The 20,642-nt window shown below is 41.0% G+C and overlaps 2 protein-coding genes across 4 annotated transcripts in view; one reads left to right on the plus strand and one right to left on the minus strand.

The window, feature by feature from the left end:
• Positions 1 to 6,320, minus strand: part of micu1 (mitochondrial calcium uptake 1) — a 32,727-nt gene extending 26,407 nt beyond the window's left edge. Inside the window, exons 1-2 of the mRNA XM_067609791.1 lie at positions 6,166 to 6,320; positions 447 to 611 (exon numbers count right to left, since the gene is read on the minus strand). Coding sequence (XP_067465892.1) covers positions 447 to 610 — 164 coding nt within the window. The 5' untranslated portion in view covers position 611; positions 6,166 to 6,320. The remainder of the gene's footprint in view (positions 1 to 446; positions 612 to 6,165) is intronic.
• A 6,189-nt stretch (positions 6,321 to 12,509) lies between these two features.
• mcu (mitochondrial calcium uniporter) overlaps positions 12,510 to 20,642 on the plus strand; it is a 61,228-nt gene continuing 53,095 nt past the window's right edge. The window contains exon 1 of one of the 3 annotated variants that reach the window (XM_067609793.1): positions 12,510 to 12,792. In XM_067609793.1, coding sequence (XP_067465894.1) covers positions 12,580 to 12,792 — 213 coding nt within the window. In that variant the 5' untranslated portion in view covers positions 12,510 to 12,579. The remainder of the gene's footprint in view (positions 12,793 to 20,642) is intronic. The other 2 variants (XM_067609796.1, XM_067609794.1) reach the window with 2 other exon arrangements.

Below are 20,642 nucleotides of genomic sequence, written 5' to 3' on the forward strand. Positions count from 1 at the left end.
CCTCACGTCAACACCCTCTATACAGCTTTGACTTAACCAAACACAGGCCCCCTTAGTAATGGATAGCCATAAAGACATTGTGACACACTTTGGGTGGTGCCTTGGAATGTCAACAGAAATATGGGTAAGCTACTTCATAGGGTGGTTTCCCCAACAGTTGTATAATGTGAGGGAATTGAATTTGGCATGAGCTCAGGAGTCAACTGCTATCTAATACTGCACCGTAAGCAAATGCTAGTTTAGTCAATATGGATCAAGGTCTGTTCGTTTAATGGGAGCAGATAAAGAGAAGAGCAATTGTCTAAAGACAGACACAAGACAACACACTTCAAAGCATGGTGCATCACTCAAGACAAACATATGTGATGGCAGAATAACAGAAGTCCATTATTATTTTCTGGATAGCACAAAGAAGCACACAGATGTATTAATGGGCCTATTTCTACCTTGTCCAGAGCAGTCCAGCACTAGCAGACACACCAGTTACCCCAGCCAGGGCTGCCAGCATTAGTCTCCTCCGGCCTGACCCTCGCACTGCCCCACTGTGGTAGCGCCGGGACAGCTGCGCCAGACCCAGTGAGACTGCGGACAATGCCCGCAAGCGGAACATCCTGCAGAGAGAAAAGAGTAAAGGTGAGGTGAAACAGAGAAGGCTGACACTTGCGCTACCATTTTGCTTTGGGGCATTTTATTTATGTTATATGATGGCAGAAAAACAAGACTAAATCAAAACCTAGTATACGCCTGGACTGTGAATGAAATAGCGGTACACAAAATTCACGGTTTGGTAGGTGCCTCGGTTTTGGGGTCACGGTTCGGTACGATTTCAGTACAGTTGAAAAATGTACACATCCAACTATGGTTCACTGGCCGCAACTATTACTGAAACAGTATAGTTGTGCTGCAGTGGAAACTATTACTGAAACAGTTAATTGGAAAACAATGGAAAATGAAAACAACCCTTCTGTTCCCTGCATGAGTCAGGACACCTGCTGACAGCTGTTTCATGCTGATTTATGGTCTAACTGTATATAAAGTAACTTGCTGAAACTAGCTCCACCTCCAGCAGCTATAACAGTAAAATGTTGCTTACACACTGATACTTCAGTATTAATAATCTAATGATGTCATATATAATAATATATATGGAATAATTTAAAGCTGTGTTAAAAGTCCATTCAACTGAGGAACTGCAACTTCCTTATTTGAGCTGGATTTTTGTATTCCCTATCTGTTGTGTTTTATTTCTACTTAAACTGTAACTGGTGTGCTGGCTTGGCCGGGTCCCCCTCAGAAAGAGATTTCAATCTGAAGGGAATTCCTGATTAAATTAAGGTTTAATAAAAAAAAATATCAGTCAAATCACTATTTTTACTTTCATACTTTTTAACTACATTTTTCTGCCTCAGAACTGGTTCTTAGGACGTGCTGTCTGACCACGTCAGAAAACAAATGTTTTTATCGTTGTGCTGAACAGCTTCACTCAAAGGCAAGTGAGTGAAAAGCCAACCATCACAGAGAAGGGAGGGGGACGGGAGGACGCAATATCATTTCACTATGGACATAACAGAGTATATTTTAACATCGGTGCTGCACTCAGTCAGTGTTACGGGTCTCTCGTTTATCAGTCCAATGGTAGCAACGCTACAGGGTAACCAGGCTACCTTGGCTAAGTCGGCTAGCATACACCCATGAGCATGCTCTAGCTAAGTTGTGTGCTGCCAAAACGTTCCAGGTGGAACTCGCGCTCTAGAATTATTGTTCCGCACATCGGAGTAAGTGGATTATTAAACTATTTTGATGTATGACTTCATGCACAGAACCGTAACGTACCATAATGCATACGACACATACTGGTACACCCTAATATGAAGCGCTAGAGGACTTTAAATTTGAAACAGATACAGGAAATGGCGGCATTTTGCCGAACAATGGTGTAACTTCATCACTCAGCTACTCAGTCACGGACAATTGCAGTTATCGAGCTGGCCCCGCTGTTGCGGTCCAGCCAAAAATGTGGCAGTTTCTGCTTCTCTGACATCCAAGAGGATAAAACTGCTTCATACTTTGCAACATTATCTCATCTAAATGTCACACAGAAGCTCAAGTTGACCCACAGCAACCACTGCGTTATTAAAGCACAATCCTTCTCCAGTCATAAGCCATAGAAGTCTTAGGTATGGATTTGGAGAATTTGTCAAAAAAGAAAAACTAATTAATACCCATCTCAAGGGGCAAAGCTTAGAACAAAAGGATTGAACTCTTGGGATCTGTCTTCCTACTGCACTGCGGTCAATGCATAAATGTCCTGGAACCCTCACACACCTCAATTAATAAACAACAGAAAGACCAAAGCAAGGATAAAACTAATTGCCAGCAATAAAGCTAAGCTCCAGAACTTCATTTTGGACTAGACTGTTTCTTAATTCATCACTGTCACGGAAAGATGATTAACAATTAAGCGAGGGGCTACTGGTGTGTATCTGTAGCTCCCGGGTGTGCATTTTTGAAAAGTATGGGACAGAGGAGTTCACCTCACTGAAGGGGGCCTGAAGCTGCCACCTGTCGATATGCTATTAACAATTCAGACAATGGTTGTCAAACTGATTCAGCAGAAAGAAAAGAAAAAGACATGGAATATGCTAAATGGAGTGTTCAGCAGCCCATGACAATGGGGACTGATGAGGTACAGGCTTGCATGTACACCATTTCTGTGAAACTGGAGACAGACTGATGCTGAAAGACTGTTACTACAGCCAGCTGCAACAAGACGACACATCTATGCATTGCAACAGAACAACCAAAAAGAAGGTTTGTTGAGACAGGTAGTTTTGTAATTTGGTACACGAAACACGAAAATCTAAAACTATAAGTTCTGAAGTTCTGACCTAGGAGGATTTCTTGATGCCTGTATGAGATCTTTTTAAAATGTTAACATCTACCAGCAACTGATAGATACATGTTCAAGTTCACCAGCCACTCAATGTTAATCATTACTTTGTGTCTGAAATCTACTGGCCACTCTCATATTTTACCAGCATTTGGCTGGTGACTGATGCTAATTTCCCAACCTGATTGTGACACTAGTATGTAGAAACATATGCCAGATAAGCATAAATAATAAACATGAGGCAGAGGGACAAATACAAAATTGTTTTTCTTGATCTAGCGGTCTTCAGCTAAGCAGCCAGCTGAGGACCACCAGTTTAGGCTTGTGTAATTAATGTCCGCCTGGGCTTTTCAAATATGTCTACAGAATTGAAATTAATCACTATCAAAGTTACTCAGGATCTGTGAAATCCCCAGCTGGGAACTTGGAGCTTGTATAGTAAATAGATTTTTACAGCTGAGACACAACAATGTGGTCTTTCATCTCATCGACCAGTCTGAATTTTTTGGTCAGGAGAGGGACACTGGGAATGTAAAATCTATATTCGATGAGGCAGTCAGCTACAAACTGCCATCTGTACTCATCATCTTCATACAGTACAGTTGAAGACGACCATGTCATTACAAGGTTGTGTAAGTATGGTAACACCTGTTGATTCTATCTTGATTCTACCATCCTGTCTTTTTTTCCAGGTTATAGAAACAAATATTGCCAACTTAAAGACACTACAATTAAACAGCCACGCCATCTTCTCTTCATCAGTGCTTAATATGCAAGTAAAACAACCTTTACAAAACATATTGATATACTGTCATTGACAAGCATTATGTTATTGTGCCCATTTTGGTATGTTTGGTAAAAGCCTTCTAAAGGTGCTGCTGAAAAATCTGCCCTTAAAACCCGGTTATTAACCAGTTACATGTGTCCACCTTGCCCTGGCTTGGATTTACATCACTAAAGCAAAGTGCAAGTGCCACTGCTAACACTTAAAATATTATTACAGCAGATAATGTAATGCAAACTTGTAGTTGTCAGGGAATCCAGATAATAGTTCTTTCATTTATTGTTATCACAGTAAATCTGTCAAAGGATCAGTGTGTAGAATTTAGTGGCATCTAGCGGAACAGACTTGGCAGAAATTGAATATAATATTCATAAGTATGTTTTCATTAGTGTATAATCACCTGAAAATAAGAATCGTGTTTTCGTTACCTTAAAATGAGCCCTTTATATCTACATAGGGAGCGAGTCCCCCTCCACGGAGCCCACTATGTTGCACCGTCATGTTTCTACAGTAGCCCAGAACAGACAAACCAAACACTAGCTCTAGAGAGGGCCTTTCGTGTTTTTCACGAGTCTGGTGGTCATTGTAGGTTCTCTTACAGGTTTGGAAGGGGCAGGTAAGAGGAGGGGTATTGCAGTGTGCAACCTCATGGCTAGATGCCACTAAATCTTACACACTGGTCCTTTAAATTATTGTTTGAAATGTATCAGATTGCCCAGCCCTAGAAACATGTACATACATCATACCCTAGCCAGGGATGACTATATTTTAAATCTAATGCTTTTCTCTTACCGATAGGATAAAAACCAGAATATGGTTTTGCATATAAATGTCTCAGGCTGTATCTTTTTACAGTGACCTTAGTATTTAAGGAAAGCCATTTCCTTTATTTTAAAAGTCCAGCCAATCCCATAGCACAATCCCAAATCACCTGGTGACAAAGACATCTTGGGACTTGGAAGTGACCTGGGACATGGTAAATCAATATTTCTCTTCATCATCAACAGTCTCCCCCACCGGACAATGAGATGTTGAGTTGCCCACGAGAGAAACATAAGTATCTATGCCATGTGAACACTACTTGGTACTTGGATGTTTCCATCTTAAAAAACATAAACAAAAACAGAAAGGGGCAGTGTTACCTCCTAATGAGGCACTAAAAAATATGTTTTATGCCCTCAGTTCAAGTGATGTGTTCCTCTCAAATAATAGTAAACTTAACAGCTCTGAGATGCTTAACTTTCAACTTCCTCTGTTGCTCAGGGATGTTTTCTGCCTTCAAGCAGTAAATATAATCAGAGAAAGGAGTATTACCATGCCCAGAGCACAGACCAAGGAAAGTGTCTCATGAAAACAACAGTGACATATGACATCTTCTCACATATTTATTCACCAATTAAAGGTGACATAAGTATTTGATCACAATTTTGAATTGTAAACTGAAAGTTTAGTAGTATTAAACCAAATACGCTGGGCTGACAGACACTCAAGGGTTGGGTCACTTCAACAATTCAATGACTCAGAACATAGTACGCTATTCTTCACTGCCCTACAGGAACATCAGGTCTATAAACAGAAATGTAAGGACTGTATATTGCAGGTGCATCTATTTAAAAAGTGGGGTTTAGGCTGGTACACCCATTTAACTGAGGTGACAGACTGATAAACTAGCATTATCATTGTGAAATGAGCTCACACACTTTATTTTTTGTTTAGACCCCACAGTTTCCCGAAAACTGGGGTCCAAAGACACTCAAGGGCCCACAAACAAAATCAGTTTACTCTCAGGTCTAGCAGAAGTTAGCACAACAACAGCCTGTTTGACAAGGATCATACGTTTTAGTTTCCAAATTGACAACTAGGCCTATATATTTAACTACCCAACAACATTAACAAGAATCTGATCAGATGAGGATCAAATGAACAAACTCCTGAATGTATGGGATGCGGCTGATGGTGTGATATGAAGACCCCATCAGTGAGTTAGGGTCTGTTGACATTCACAGTTTTTAGAAATCGTTAAGACTGCACACTGCAGACTGACAGTTAGCCAATTAGCAAACGTAACGTTGCAGCACGGAGGTCAAAACGTGTTTTTAATCATTGTTATGGTTTTATTTGACTTGTCAAAATCGCTGAGCGGATCCCAGAGACCCAAAAGTTGTTCCCGTGGTGCACAAGAACCCCAATGTTTTGTTTTTAGCCGCAAGTTAACATTGTTGCCAACAGCCTGATGTAATATAGCGGTTAGCTATCCGCTAACCTACCCAGTAATATATGTTTTTAGTTCAACGTCAGCCCTTATTTTGTATCACTTGTTTCAGTGTTGACATGCATAGCTATCGAGTAAATGACGCTAATTATCTCGTAGGACAGCTAACGCTAGCTAGCGAGCTAAATATCTGCCGTTAGCTCAGCGAGCTGCTATTTCAATCGTTACACACTGCTAGTTAGAAAGCTGTCTTAGCCAAGAAGTGATACGGTTACTCACACTAGTGACAACACGAACACCAGTCAGTCCAAAATGATAATGTCTTCGGCGTCTCAGAGTACGTCTTTGACTCCTGTGTCTACAGAGATGGAGAGCAGCGCAGGAAGCAGTTCCGTGTTCACCAACAACCGTGCAGACAACGGGGTGGGGCAACCTCTCCGCACCCCGCCCCCCATGTTGCTGAAATGGGCCCCCCCCCCTCCCATTACTGGAGGGAATTCAGCCGCTTTGTAAGTAACACAGCATCAAATGTCATTTTATGGTGTTTAGCTACGTGGCATGGTGTTAAGAGTTTACTTTAATTCAACACAGTATATCATCAAATTAGAAATGAAGTTAATTAGGCTGGTAAAGCTAGGGTAACATTACAGTAAATTGCAATCAACAACTAATAATTCAACTAGAAATACTGCCTCGCTGTTGTATGCCTCCGCCAAAAAGTTGCAGTTTACATCCGTGTCTGTCCAGACTCATATAATTTTTGTAGTGAAGACTTTGAAGGAATTTAGTAAAAGGTATTAGGTGTATTTTTTGGTTATCACTATATTGACATGTATGATTCCAGTCAATAATTTCCGGTGAGAAACATGCCGTCTTCGCTTGGAGACTGGGAAACTTTTTCATAATCAGCTTGTGAATTCTTGAGTTATGGCCAAAAACGTGTTTTGTGAGGTCACACTGACCCTGACCTTTGACCTTTGACCACCAAAATCTAATCAATTCATCCTTGACTCCAAGTGGACGTTTGTGCCAAATTTGAAGAAATTCCCTCTAGGCGTTCCTGAGATATCATGTCCCAGAGAATAGGACAGATGGATGGACAACCCGAAAACATAATGCCTCTGGCCATGGCCTCGCTGGCAGGGAGGCATAAAAGGCGTTTTTTTCAATATTGAAAAGATGGCAATTGTTCCCTACAAGTACAATCATCTAAATCACCCAATCAGGGACTACAAATGAAGCAAGAATGAAAAGGTGAACAAAGTGATGCACAAACAAACTGCAAGACAATAAATAACATAAAGGGCTTAAGCTGCTTTCACCCATATCTTGTTATTAAAGGCCACAGCATTTGTAGAGTATTTTTTCATGTCTGATATTTTTTTACACAATGATAATTATGATTCGAAACTGTTTCCACATTATTATATTTATTAGTTTTTATTCATTTCAATAACATAACTGAATTGAAGAGGGAGATAGAGAGGCTCTGCTGTCAGTCAAGCATGCCTTGACAGAGCTGCGGCATAAAAATGTATAAGAGCTAAATTACTTGCCTCTTTGCAGTATGCCAGTTCTAATTGTTGCCTTGAATACATATTTGCTGGACTGTGAATCCAAAATGTGAAAGGAAAATATGGGGAGCTGCTGAGCCGAGTGGGGACGTGTCATAGATGACTGCGGGTTGCAGGGACTTGTCACATCCAATGAAAGAGCAGCTCAAATTTCTGCTTGATGTGACCTATATCAATGTTAATGAGGTTATGAATGAAATAAAGAGTGATAGAATACAACTGCTTGCTCCTTTAAGAAATGCCAGGGATGACTGAGTAGTTTATCCCAACCTCTAGACACCAACAAAGTGTAATCAATCAGGTTTGTGTTTCTCATACCACCATTATTATATTTCTGTGTTCATACTCATATTGTATTTAATATCACTAAACTCAAAAAGCTATATAACAAATTGCTCTGTCTAAATGGCAAAAGCTTTTCAGATAGATCTCTGGCCCTAATGCATTTTAATTAATTGGCAAGAAAGATTTTTAAAGTGCTCAGTTAGCACAGTGAATCAGTATTTTCATTGGTCAGGCATAATATAAGAGGTTAATATATACACCCCTACCCTTTGCTAAGTGATATGACTGGAAACACAAAGAAATTTCAGCTAATATTAACACGCGCACACAGTCAGACAAGACAAATGCAAATTACTGCAATCTAAAAGGCAAGAGGAGGCATGTTGGATGCATTCTTTGCTCAGTGTGCCTGGAGACTCTGCTTCAGTGTGTATACTGTTTAGCGTGCCGTTTATAACAACACATTCCTTTTAATGTCATTCGGCTTCGGTAGATTGACTTGTCTTAAACTAAAGAATGTGAATAACACCAGTCTTGCATTACTCTGCTGTATCAGGTCATCAAATTCTTGTGACACTTTGTTGGGTGTGATACATAATGCAAGGAGGTTTAATGGCTTTAGATTGATTCATAAGCTATAAATTTGTGAAAATGGAGCCAAAAGTTTCTCCTCTGAGGATTCTTGATATATAAGGATCATGTGATTTAATGCATTTATAAATGGAAAACTGTCCAAGTGGGGCCAGAACTTGAGCATTCCGTCAATATATTGCTTAATCAATACAACTATTACAATAACAAATGGACCCGTGGTCACAGAAGTCAAGGGTCATCTGCAGTTCTCTCTAACTATTTTCTGTCAGGGTTACTGCATTTGCTATTTTATAGTTGCTACATATAACCAATACACAGGAGTTACTGTTTTCAATCAAGTTTCAGTGAAGCTGGGGTAATTATTTTCCGGATAGACGACCATCTCTAAAATATTAAATAGACATATTTCAACTTACAGTATTACCCTCCCTGATCCATACCATTATTTAAACTAATCTCTTTGTCTTTTCCTATCATCCTCTGTAAACCAAATTTCAATACCTCCTTCTCCTCTCTTTCCTCCCTTCTTCCTTTTTTAAAAAGGACATAAATACGCCGGCAGCTCTCCACTGCATGTGTTCATGACCTCAGTGTTTTTAGATCTGTCACCATGTCTGAGGCATCTGGGCATGGTGTAGGGATCAGTGTCCTAGTCTATTAGAAGTTAGGTCTTAAGGATCAGCTACCGGTCATTTAAACCTTAAAAGAAACACTGTGTCTTCCCTGTTCTCAGGTTTCCACTTTGTGACTCTAGCACACTTCCCATTTGTCTTACTTAACTTGGGTTGAAGGTTAAGCATGTAAGGTAACTGTTTACCTTGCTGCTATATTAACAGCAATACGTACAATAGCGTTACATACTGATTACTGCCACCGTGCTGTTGAGGCAGTGCAAAGGTGGAGCAGGAGATAAGACAGCAGGAAGAGCTTCCTTGGTTCAGCTGTGCCTGACAACAGTGTTGCTACCACTGTGACTTGTTTTTAGTTTAAGAGGGTCTCTCACCCTTGAGAGCTACATTAAGAACACACTTGTAAATCCTTAGGGGAGTGTTGGCTTTACAGCAACTACAGCAATTTGTGTACACTCTACCAAGTCCCAGCTGAGCTGCTCTGTAGAATGAAAACTACGACAAAACTTGATCCACAAGCTGCGTCTCTGTATAATGATGAAAGATAACTCAGGTGAGGATCCACAGACAAAAGAGGGATCCAGTTTCAGCAGGCACATTGCTGTGAGTAAGCAGGAAATGAATACATGTCCTAATTAGGTCTACAACATTACCTAGTCACCTTATTTATTAGTGGTGTGATGAAATAGAAGTTACACACCCACATATGCTTGCTTTGGGAATAACCTTCTTCCTAGAATCATGGGAGGGGTTATCTCATGCTTCAAGGAGAGATTGCAGTCATGCACAGATATGCACCCACACACACATTTGCACACAGGCATGGATACACACCTGTTCTTGTACTCTGCTCAATTAATCCATCTCTGACCTTGAGACATGGTTCAACAGTTTGTAGACAACTGTGGAAAAAAGATTTGTCAACAGATCATATTTGCATAAATCTAAATTTGTGGAAATAGTGGAATTTATGAGACCCAATGTGGACTGACAACCTGTGTCTTGAAATTAAATTTGATTATTACTAAAAAAATGACTTTGGTTTATACTTGTAAATTCCTCTTTGTTTTTTCTATTCAGAGTGATCTCTCCAAGACACATTTAAGGACTCAACAACATTTGGTGCCGCTAGTATCTGCCAATAGCTTCATGTTGGAAAGTTGCTGATTTTATGTGACATTTTTGTATTGAAGTTTAATTGTTTGCTTTTCCTAGATCACAATACCTGTCTTAGAGAGGTTAGTCTAAACTAAGACTATAAAGGTGAAATTGTTATTCTAATTGAAAGTGTAATTTTGTACTACATACATTTTGTTAGTAGTGCCTTACAAACATGCCATCTGGTGGCATTAATCTCTTTTATCAGTCAACAGATATTTCATGTGGGAGGCTTTTTTACCAACTGATTTGTTATTTTGTGTCATTTATATTTTAATATTTTTTATATAAAAATTTCTTGTTTCATCACTGATAAGTTTACCCATGAAAGTAGTATGATAAGTAGATATTACGTATAAAATCAAGTCTTAAGTCTACATGAATATAACATGCATCTAGCTAACGTTAAGACTCTATGCACACAACACAGAGATCAAACAAAATCGAGCAACATGCATCTTAAAAACTGTAACTTCAGTCACTAGATGAAATCTAATACCTGCATGTATTTTTAACTTTACTGCAGCTTCTTTTGTTTAAACTGCTGACGCAGCATGTGCAAATGAATACTGTCACGGCACAGTTACAGCAGTACAGTAAAGCTTTACGTGAGACAGTGCTCGGTATTTGGCACCACACAAAGATTCGCTCCTTGAATCGATGCAGCCTAGAGGCCTTGAGCAGGTCCTTGTCCATGGCTGACAATTTGCATTTAAATTACATCGCCCACACAGCCTGATGCACTGCACCTGAAGAAGTACAGAAGGAACTGGGATGAGTTCAGGAGCAATGGCATATTATTTCACCAACAAACATAAGACAAGCACAGTCATCTACAAAACAACCCAAACTCCATTTGCTTTTTATCTTATTTCTTATTTTTCATATTCTCTAAAGCTCCAGCCATATTAGAATTACCACAGTGAAAGTTACAAAATATGATCTTGTACATAAAGAAATACTGTATGTTAGTGTATATCTTCTCCTTTGACCAAAACAGGTGTGGCAGATGGCAGTATAACAGGCTCGGTCGAAGATTAAACAGGATAGGTTACATTCCACTAAAGGGAGTTTCCTTGACACTCATTGACCAAAAGGATCCATTACCACTCCCATTACCTGCATTTGCAGTGGTTGAGTGACTCTGGAAAACAACAAAAATGCCTCATACTTGACCACTTGGCCTTGTGTTCTGCCACTTGGCGACAGAAGCTCTGAAATGCATTAAAACGCTTTACATTAGGAAGTAGCCTGCGCTGTTTAAAAGTAACTGAAGATCAGTTAAATTAGATTTGATCCTCTAGGCTACTCTTTTGGGACATAGTCACGAGAGTGACTGAAGGACAAGCTAATATTAGACACACAGTTATAGAGGGATTGATGGTGTGGCCAGTGGCAGAAAGTCTGCCAAGATGTAGCCTAACACTGAGACATTTCAGACAAGTTATATTGCGTATGTCAGTTTCAAGAAAATAACCAATCTTTGAAGTGAAAGCCAGCTCTACACAAAGTGCCAAATTTTGCTGAAGTAATGGTTGAGCAAATGGATACAGACGCACAGCATAGTCACCATGTCCCACATATACCTCCCATAATAAACTGTTTCAATTATGCAGTAGCAAAAGGAAGGAAGCAATACACCTTTGACTGTAGAGGGTGACATTAAAGTCAAGAAATTCAAAATGGCATGGACTATTTTGCTAATATAAAGGATCTATTTGTCCAGATTTGTAAGTAACCCAGACGAAGCAATTCATCTTTAATAAGATATCATTACAGATTTATAGTTGTTTGTCAAGAGTGACAGCACTGGCTTTATGGTTGTTTTTTAATCTTTTACTACTATCGGGACTGACAGATGTATGTTAGAACTGAAAACAGGCCAATATTTATCTAAGATATACTTGTATCACATACCTATAGTATATCTACTCTAGTTAACCACATGGCGTTTCCTCTTGCAGGATTCATATATTCACAGAGATTAGTTGAGATAACAGTGATGAGGCAGTGGCCTGTGGTTTCTTTGTTCCTTTGCTTTCATTCCCTTTTAGTCTGAGATCATTTTGTTTGAACTGAAATACATTTTGCTGCTCCCCTTTTTAAAAATAAAAACCACCACTGTCTTATCCCAGCAATATATGTTTACTGTCACATCTGTACACACTTGTAATAAAGTTATTACATGATTATCATACTTTCATGGTCTTAGATAGAATAATTGTGTGATGGACGTTTTTTTGTAGTTGAATGAAATACATGCTGTGCGTGTGTTTGTTTTGAATTAGCCAGCATCAAAGTGTTTTATCTTTGCATTCTGGTGCAACACTGGGCATGTGTATGAAGCCGTAGTCCAGCCCCGCAAACCCGCCCACCACCACCCTCCCTCTTCCCTTCGGTGCGTCTCGGTCCGCCCGCAGCAGTCTCCTTCCCGGCGAGGTTTCACTACAGAGATGGCTGCGAAAGTGTGCAGATCAGTACTCCTGTTGTCCCGGAGCAGCGGAGCGGTGGCCGGCAGCCTCCCCGCACTTGTTGTCTCTTCACAGCGACATCATCAGCACATAAGACCGGTAAGTCCCAGGACGTCTGTGCGCACAGAGAGAGGTGTAGGACCGGCCAGGCTGGACCGAAGAGAAGCAGTGGTGGTGGCTGGGCTGGCTAAGGAAGTAAGCTAACTAGCCTCATTTCTTTTCTTGAGATAGCGTTTTATGGAAAGGTGAGGCATAAGATGAGTCATGATGTGTATCCCAACCTGGTGTCGTCTTTGGTTATTTTAATCCACAGTGGGACGTGGAGCTTTAATAGAGGCAATGCAGGGTTTTTTTTTTTTTTGGAGCGCTTGCTGAATCCCATCAACAGCCCGCTGGCGCTGCCCGGCTGTTTACTGTAACTAGCCTTCAGACACTCTGCTTTCACATAATGCCTCGTATCTTCCATGTCCTTCAACTTTGTAGGCATATATCTGCAGCCTATGCTGTACTGATCGCCGTGTGTGAATTTGAATGCGACCCCGTTTGAAGGTGTGGGATCGTTTCAGAGTATCTGCAGTAGATGTTGGGATTGGTTTGATTACCGACGGCCGGGGATGGGTGTCTTAATTCTTGTGCTGTTGCAATAAGGATGTTGTGTGTGAGCTGCTTTTTTTATCTGCAGCTTTCTGGGAGGTTTATTTAGCCAGTCCATGCCCGATGTTTCCCCCCCTCATCTTTCTGCTTCTACATGCTGTGTGAACTGCAGTGAGTGTGAGTGGTGGTGGTGGTGGTGGTGGTGCTGCTGCAGCAGAAAGAGGGAAAACTACACTCACTGTTTGTTCATGCACACACTCACATATGAGACTTCACAGAAACATGGAAGCCCGCACTTAGGTGATGTCACACTCTCCAGCCAGCCTGCTGTTTTCTCCCCTCCCTGCGGGTGTTTCCCCATTCAGCTGGGAGATCCTGGGTTTTCCTGCAAGCTGATGCAGGTCCTTTTTTTCTGTGGCAGTAGATGCAGCCTCAAAAATGCACATAATAACAGTAAGGTCATTTACAAAACTGCCACTACAAGGCAATAGTTGCACATCTTGCCGCTGCCTCAGCGACCCACTCCCCTCGGCGGAAACTCTGAGCCTTTACAGCAGCTGCCTGATGAGAGGAGTGAGGCACAGGATGGACTTGAATACAAAAGAATGAGGAAGTCATTGCAGCTCAGGAGAGGACGGCCTCTTCACTGTAGCTAGAAACATTGTTGTCTTTTATTTTTGGCCATACAGCTCACTCCCTCTCTGTCTTTTTTTCTTATTCCTTTTTTTTTTTTTTTTTATCTTTTGATTATCTTTCTCTCTCTTAGGTTTTTCCTCTCTTACTCCTCCCTTATGCAAACACTTGCACACATGCCACAGGCCTTGTGAAATTAAACCAGGCTCTCTCCTTCCTGTGAGCTGGCCTGGAGGTTAAGTGGCTGTCAGAATAGACACACTTGGTCCACGTCTGCACGCCGGCCCCTGGCTCTGTCGCCTGCTGCAAACTATTACAATAGAACACATTTACTCCTATGGAGAAGTAATATTCCCTCCTCTTCTGAAATAAAAGGGCCTATTTAAACTGTAAGTGATTTAGCGGGGGGAGTTGCGGCTCACCGTGTCTTGACAGAGAGAGGGTCTAATAAGTTTCATTTTATTTCAGTCAGCCCAGGTTGTAGTTTTGTTTGCCTGTCATATTGTGTCTCCTACCATCAAAGCGTGGCTGCCGCAACTCCTAACGCAGGCCTGTTACTGTGTCACAGCCGTGCCTTTGTATTCATTTATGAGTCCATCACTGCAGTGTGAGAACTCTCTGTTTCTAGACTTGTCTATAAAGCTGCAGTGGGATACTTACTTATGAGTTGCCATTAAGCATGTAGTGTCTGTATGGGGGACATGTTCCTCTGAAGACAAAAGTATGCTGTCTAGAGCCCAGTTTTCTGCAGTGAGCAGGCTAATCTCTTTGACTGCTGCTTCCATAGCTGTGGTGCAGTCATGGTGGGTCATCTCCCCAGGGATGCAAAGCAGACTGTGGGCTCCTGAGACTCACATTTAACCTGCACTGGATTACTATTGAGTCAGCTGTCATATAAAATGCTGCTCTCTTGACGTCTGGCAGGGGATTTGAATCATTGGGAATAAACAGTCCTTGTAAAAAGGGTGATAAATCAAAGGTTGAAGGTGGGCTTGTCTATAGCATGAACATATTGAGTCGGTACTCATATGTTACATCTAAAGTAGGTTATTTCATGGCGAACTTTGAAATAAAGTGTATCAGACTGAGATCAAATCATGTTTTGTCAAGTAATTTATTTCCATTTAAACTGACATGTTCATTAAAGCTTAGCAGTTGGTGGCTGTAGTAGTTAGGGCCAGGAGGTCGAGGCCCACTCCTGGGTTTTTAATCCAATCAGTAAGGGAGTAAACTAATTTATCCCTGCTGCCTTCGTGGGCTCAGTGCTGAAGTTATCCGGATTAGTGTGATAAGAGAATGACTGTCAGCTTGTGGCTGTTGCCTTATAGAAAAGTGATAAGGCATTTGACTGATTGGTAGACCTGTCCTCAGAGGCAGTCATATTAATGTAACCCTGTACTTTATGGACAAACTGGTTTCATTCATGATCTCATTTCTACATGTATGACTGAAAGGGGAAATGGGTGATTTGTATTGAGGACAAAACATTTTGACATGATATGATGAATTGAATGTCACATTAGCTGTCCCCTATGTGGTCAAGGCTAATTAATGATAATTTCATTCGTCACTTCAGAGTTGACAGGTTTATTGTTTCCTGTTATGGGAAATAATTGATTGTCAGTTGTGTAGGTAGCCTAATGCTTTACTTTTAATCTGCTCAGAACTGCATTATAGCGAGCTATAAACCACTTATTGTATGTTTGTGTACTGCTTATAAACTGATGAACTGATAAAAATTTATTGCTGTTCATGACATCAGAAGTTTATGATGACTCGGATCTTATCATATTATGTCTGGTACCTCTGTAGGAGATGAATCTTAATCATCTTTGGTCAGCGCAGCTGCACTGTTCCATCTTTTCATTGATATAGGATTACTATCTCACAGAGCCAATCTTAATGGGCATGAAGTGCAATTTAGAGGGTTTTCTTTAGTGGGTGAGAAAATTGATCGAAGTTTTCCCGTGGGGTTTAATACACTCTCGCTAGGCTATATGAGACGATGTCATATGATAGAATTACAGTCAGTCAGAGTTATGGTTACAAAAATGTTTGATTAGTCGACTGGATATTTGTTCATGTTCCTGCTGCTGGTGTTTGCATGCATGCTTACATTTTCCATATTTGCATATAAACTGGCCTGGGTAATGCGTCGTCAATATTATTTTTAGTTTCCAATTATTACAGAATACAAAGTTTCAATAAGCAATAGGATCTCAGGTTTTGTTCAACTAGCTACATCATGAGATTTTGTTACTGAGCAAATCAAACAAGTAGGATGGATCTTATGAGGCAGATTTTTTGGGTGCTGCATGAAAAAACTGCTTCACAAACTGCTAGTTAGAAAGAAATCATGTAAAGATGTTTGAGGAAAAACTCCAAAAGAACCTTTTGGGGAAAAAAAAAAGAAGAAACCTAGGCAAGGATCACACATGAGAGGACCCTATCTCAAGGCTTGGGAGCTATCAAGTTGGCAGTGTTTCAAAATCAGATTAGCAGTATAATACTATATGATAGCTATAGTGTATAGAATAAAGCCATAAAAAATACTCAATCAAACCTCACTAATTTGAGGTGTTTTTGATAAGCCTGGACTGATAATCTCTTAGAAACTCATTCAGAAACATGAAAGCTTGCAGCCCGTTTCATATCTACCCCCTCTAAGCAGTTGAACAACAGAGTAGTTCAGTCTACTACTGACTGCCTACTTCTTCAGTGTTTGAATTAGTTTTAGATGGCGGGCTGCAGAGCAATGAACAGGAAATAGGGGAGAGACAACCAGTCTTGTATCATCAGGCAGGCATGTTAGTTCCCTCTCTGCCTTCGGTGGCCAGCAACCTATCTTAGTTAGGCCCGTTTCTAGAGACAAAATGACTGCATTTTACTGAATGGATTTGCCCTTCTGGATGATACCATAGCAGAGTAAAATCTAGAATTTGTGACCCCTGTGTGTTTGTATGGTTTGTATTGAGAATTGTTCACCAGAAATGAGGCCACATTGCTCCTTTGCTGCTTTAGTAAAGGAGTGTGCTGCTGTTTGCTCTCATTTTGTGTGTGGGCAGGGGATAAAGGTAAAAGATAAGGTGAGAGTTGGCCTCACAGTATAGCAAACATACTGCAATTGATCATCAAATGAGCAATACAAGATACTGAAAGATACCATTTGTGCTCCATAGTGAATAATACCGTAGCAGTCTGATGTTGTGCAGTTCAGCATTATTGTGATTCCCAATTCCCCAAACCAAGGGAGGTGCATTTTGGGGGAAAATGAGTGCTTGCAAACACCCAGCAGTGACAGACAAGCTTTTTCCAGATAATAAAACATGTTCACTACAACAGAGCACACTGTATTTAGCAATTTTCAACACCTTACCCTTTTCAAGTCACTACGCATACCGTGCTTCATTCTTTATCAAACCAAATTTTATAGCTGATTACAGCCAAGCACCACCAGTAGACATTTTGTTGGGAGACATTTTTCATATTGACGTCAAAACAGTGCACTCAGAGATGAGTTAACGAAGCAAGTAGCATATGAAAAAGTGCAATTTGTTGAGGGTTGATCTTTCTTTATTTCTCGCCCCCCGCCAGAGATGCACATTTGTTCTTTTACTATCTGCGGGAAACAAAACTCTTTTCTTTATGATTACTCTCTTGGAACAACTTTGCCGGTACGCTGAGGTCAAAATCGTGTTGTTTTTGCATTTTTCCACCACTGTGCTCCCACTGTACACTTGTTATCTTTGTCAAATTGTGATCCCAGACAAGGCACCCATGTCCTGACCAGTATATGTAGTTGCACACTCACTCATTCCCTCAAAGTAAAGCAGGAACAGACCCGTAAAGTCTCTCTTTTTTTTTTTTACCTGTGAGACTCACGTTTCAGTGCCTCTGCTGGCATCTCATGGCAGTGTAGTGAAAATGTCATGCATTGTCACACTCTAAGAAAAATAACAAGTGTGTGTTGTCATCTTGCTACAGTGATGAAATACTGATGGCTTTAGTGGCTGTGATTCTGACAGACTTCCTGTCAGCACACGGTGCAGGAGCCAGGGTGATTTTCAATGTCGGCTACGGTTCGGGAGTTGTGCGGCTCACCCGGCAAGCATTCTGCGCTCCGATCGAGAGTGGTGCATTTGTTCAGCAGAGGCCCTTTTTTGACACTCTTTTTTTTTCCTGCAGGGTTTCTGTCATCAGTCACACTGTTTCCATTATAATAAGTTGACAGGTCTGTAAGATGATGAGGCTTAAGATAAGCTGCCTCAGAGTTCAGTTTTTCTTCTTAGTGAAATAAGCAGTGCAAATATACATCCTATATATATATTCTTCTAGTGTATCTACATCCCATTAACTAAAGAGGCTCATTATACTTTGTTTCTTGGGTATTGTATAGTGATAATCACATTGCAACATCTAATGGCCTTTGACATTTAAAAAATTCTGCTGCAACTGCAGGTAGCCCTGCAAGAACGACCTTCTATTGCAGGTATTTTCACTCAAACAGCTGTGAAATTTGTCACAATCCGGCTGCGTATTTTTTTTCTAAATAAGGTGCTTTTCAGCCAATTAACGAGCTTAGGAAGAAAATCTCCTTCTCCCTCGCTTGCTCGCTGTATCTCCAGAGGCGTGCTGGTGCATGTCCTGTTTCCCCCCTGCGCTTTCCTCCTTTTAATTTTCCTGTGCTGTCTGAGCCCATCACATTGCAGCACCTGCTTTACACGGTACCCTCTCTCACGCTCACCAGCTGTTTGCCCTATGGTCAGAAGAACTGTCCTGGAAGGTGAAAAGGTTCAGTATTAGACACTTACTAAAGAAAGTGATTAGCAAGTGTGGCTGCTGCTCTCTCCTCGTCTGTCCATTTGCCGGCATGTACAGTACGGTTATTACTTATTGCTTTGACTCCTTATTAGACGGATAGGCTGCATCGACAGCGTGACCACATACCTCTGTAATCTACTGTTCATTATGGAGATGCTGTAGTATTGTAATGGATGAGACTATTGTGATAGACAAAGTCCTCATTAGTACTCTGGAAGGGATTTCACCCTTGAAGTGGTAAATGACTGGTGAACCTCGGCTGTTGGCATAGACTAATTAGCTGCTTCCCATGTTTCTGTGTGGCCCAGCGTGCCTCCAGTCAAGTCTGAAAAGGACATTAAACTAGGCCAACGTGTGTAATGTGATGATGGATGGATGCAACGCTTGGTTACCCCCTCTCATCTCTGGGACGTCGGGCTGGTGGCGTCCTCTGCCAGGAGGGCAGGTGAGGCTGTTGCCAGAACCTGAAGGTCATCGGCATCGCAGCCTTTCTTGCTATTCGGTTTGGGATTGAGCTCATTATTGTGACAGCCAGACAAATCTGCGGCAATGCTGGGTTCCAGATGAACAGTGTGGATTAGACTGGGTCGATTTAGCATGTTTATGAAAGTAAGCAATGCCCAGATCTGTCAGAAAATGTGTGACAGTTATGTGAAAGCTTTTCCAGATTGAGGTGTTCTGCTGTCATTTTGTGTGGGTCAGTGGTCTCGACATTTGTTTGTCTCCTCCACAACCTAAACCGGCATGCTTATGGCTGTGTTGTTAACATACACACCTGCACAAGGCACTGCTGTTGCCAAAATCTGCACAGATTCACATATTTCTGTTTATGGTTATGGTCTGACTATTAACTCTGCAGTTTAGATACTGTACTATGTGTTGATTTCGTCCTCTTTGGACTTGACAAACGTGTTTTAATTACTTATTACATTTTACATGCTGATTTACATAAAACCTTGGCAAGTGGAAAATAACATGTTAGCAACAAAAAGCTAATGGAGGAACAATATAAAGGGAGAGAGTCAGTTACATCTGCAGGCAAGAGGGCCTTAAAAATAGGACAGTCTAATTGCAAATGGTCACGATGTGAGTATATCTTACCTTTAGTGTACTCGTGTGTGTGTCTGCCCAAGCTTTCGGCATCCCCAACACAGCTGTCTTTCAGGGATTTGTTAAAATGCGCTCCACTTATGTGTCAAAGTTGGAGATGTCCACCTCTGGCTCCTGTCACATTCACTCTCCAGTCATTTCAGTGAAAAAGGGGGACAAGATGCATTTAATTCCTGTTGCGAAAATTGTCACACAGAGTTCATATTGATAAAGCTTTGCCCTGCAAAATATCAATCTCTAATCTCCAGCTAATTAGAGGGAGAGCGGGTGGGGTCGACCTCTCCTTCAGGATGTATTGATTGTTTATACGTGTTCATGGTGAATTAATGCAAGCAGCAGAGTAAGAGGGATGCTGGCTGCATTGAGTGCGGGTGCATTGACAGTGGGAAGTGTTTGATAAGTAGGTGTGTAATTTTCAACTTGTGAATGCTGTTGTGAGCATGCTATTTAGCCCCAGCAACTTTTGCATGCAACACATTATTGCTCACCCACATTATTGCCTGTCTCACCTGCTTCTTGCTAAAGCTTGCAAGTAAATTTGGCATTGCAAATTCAAATCTGGCCATACGTTTACTGAGAGGTAAAAAAAAAAGCCCCACCTACAGTAAATACTAGGGGAAAGGAGGCACACTGGTTCAAGATTAGACAGACTTTGTATCCCAGTGAAAGTAAAAAACAGTTATCAGACTATTTTGTGTAGAGCTCCTCATATCAGTTCCATAATAGAGCTGTATTCACTGAACCCATTCTGCCCAATGTTCCTGCCTTGCTGCCACTTATCTACATTGTGCTGCTTTATTGGATTGAAAACAATATGGTGTATCGAATCTGACAGATCCATAAATTACAGTTGTGCAGCGAAAAAAGGCAGAAAACAATCATATCAG

Source organism: Thunnus thynnus, chromosome 14, assembly GCF_963924715.1.
Source record: "Thunnus thynnus chromosome 14, fThuThy2.1, whole genome shotgun sequence".
NCBI classification, from domain to species: Eukaryota; Metazoa; Chordata; class Actinopteri; order Scombriformes; family Scombridae; genus Thunnus; species Thunnus thynnus.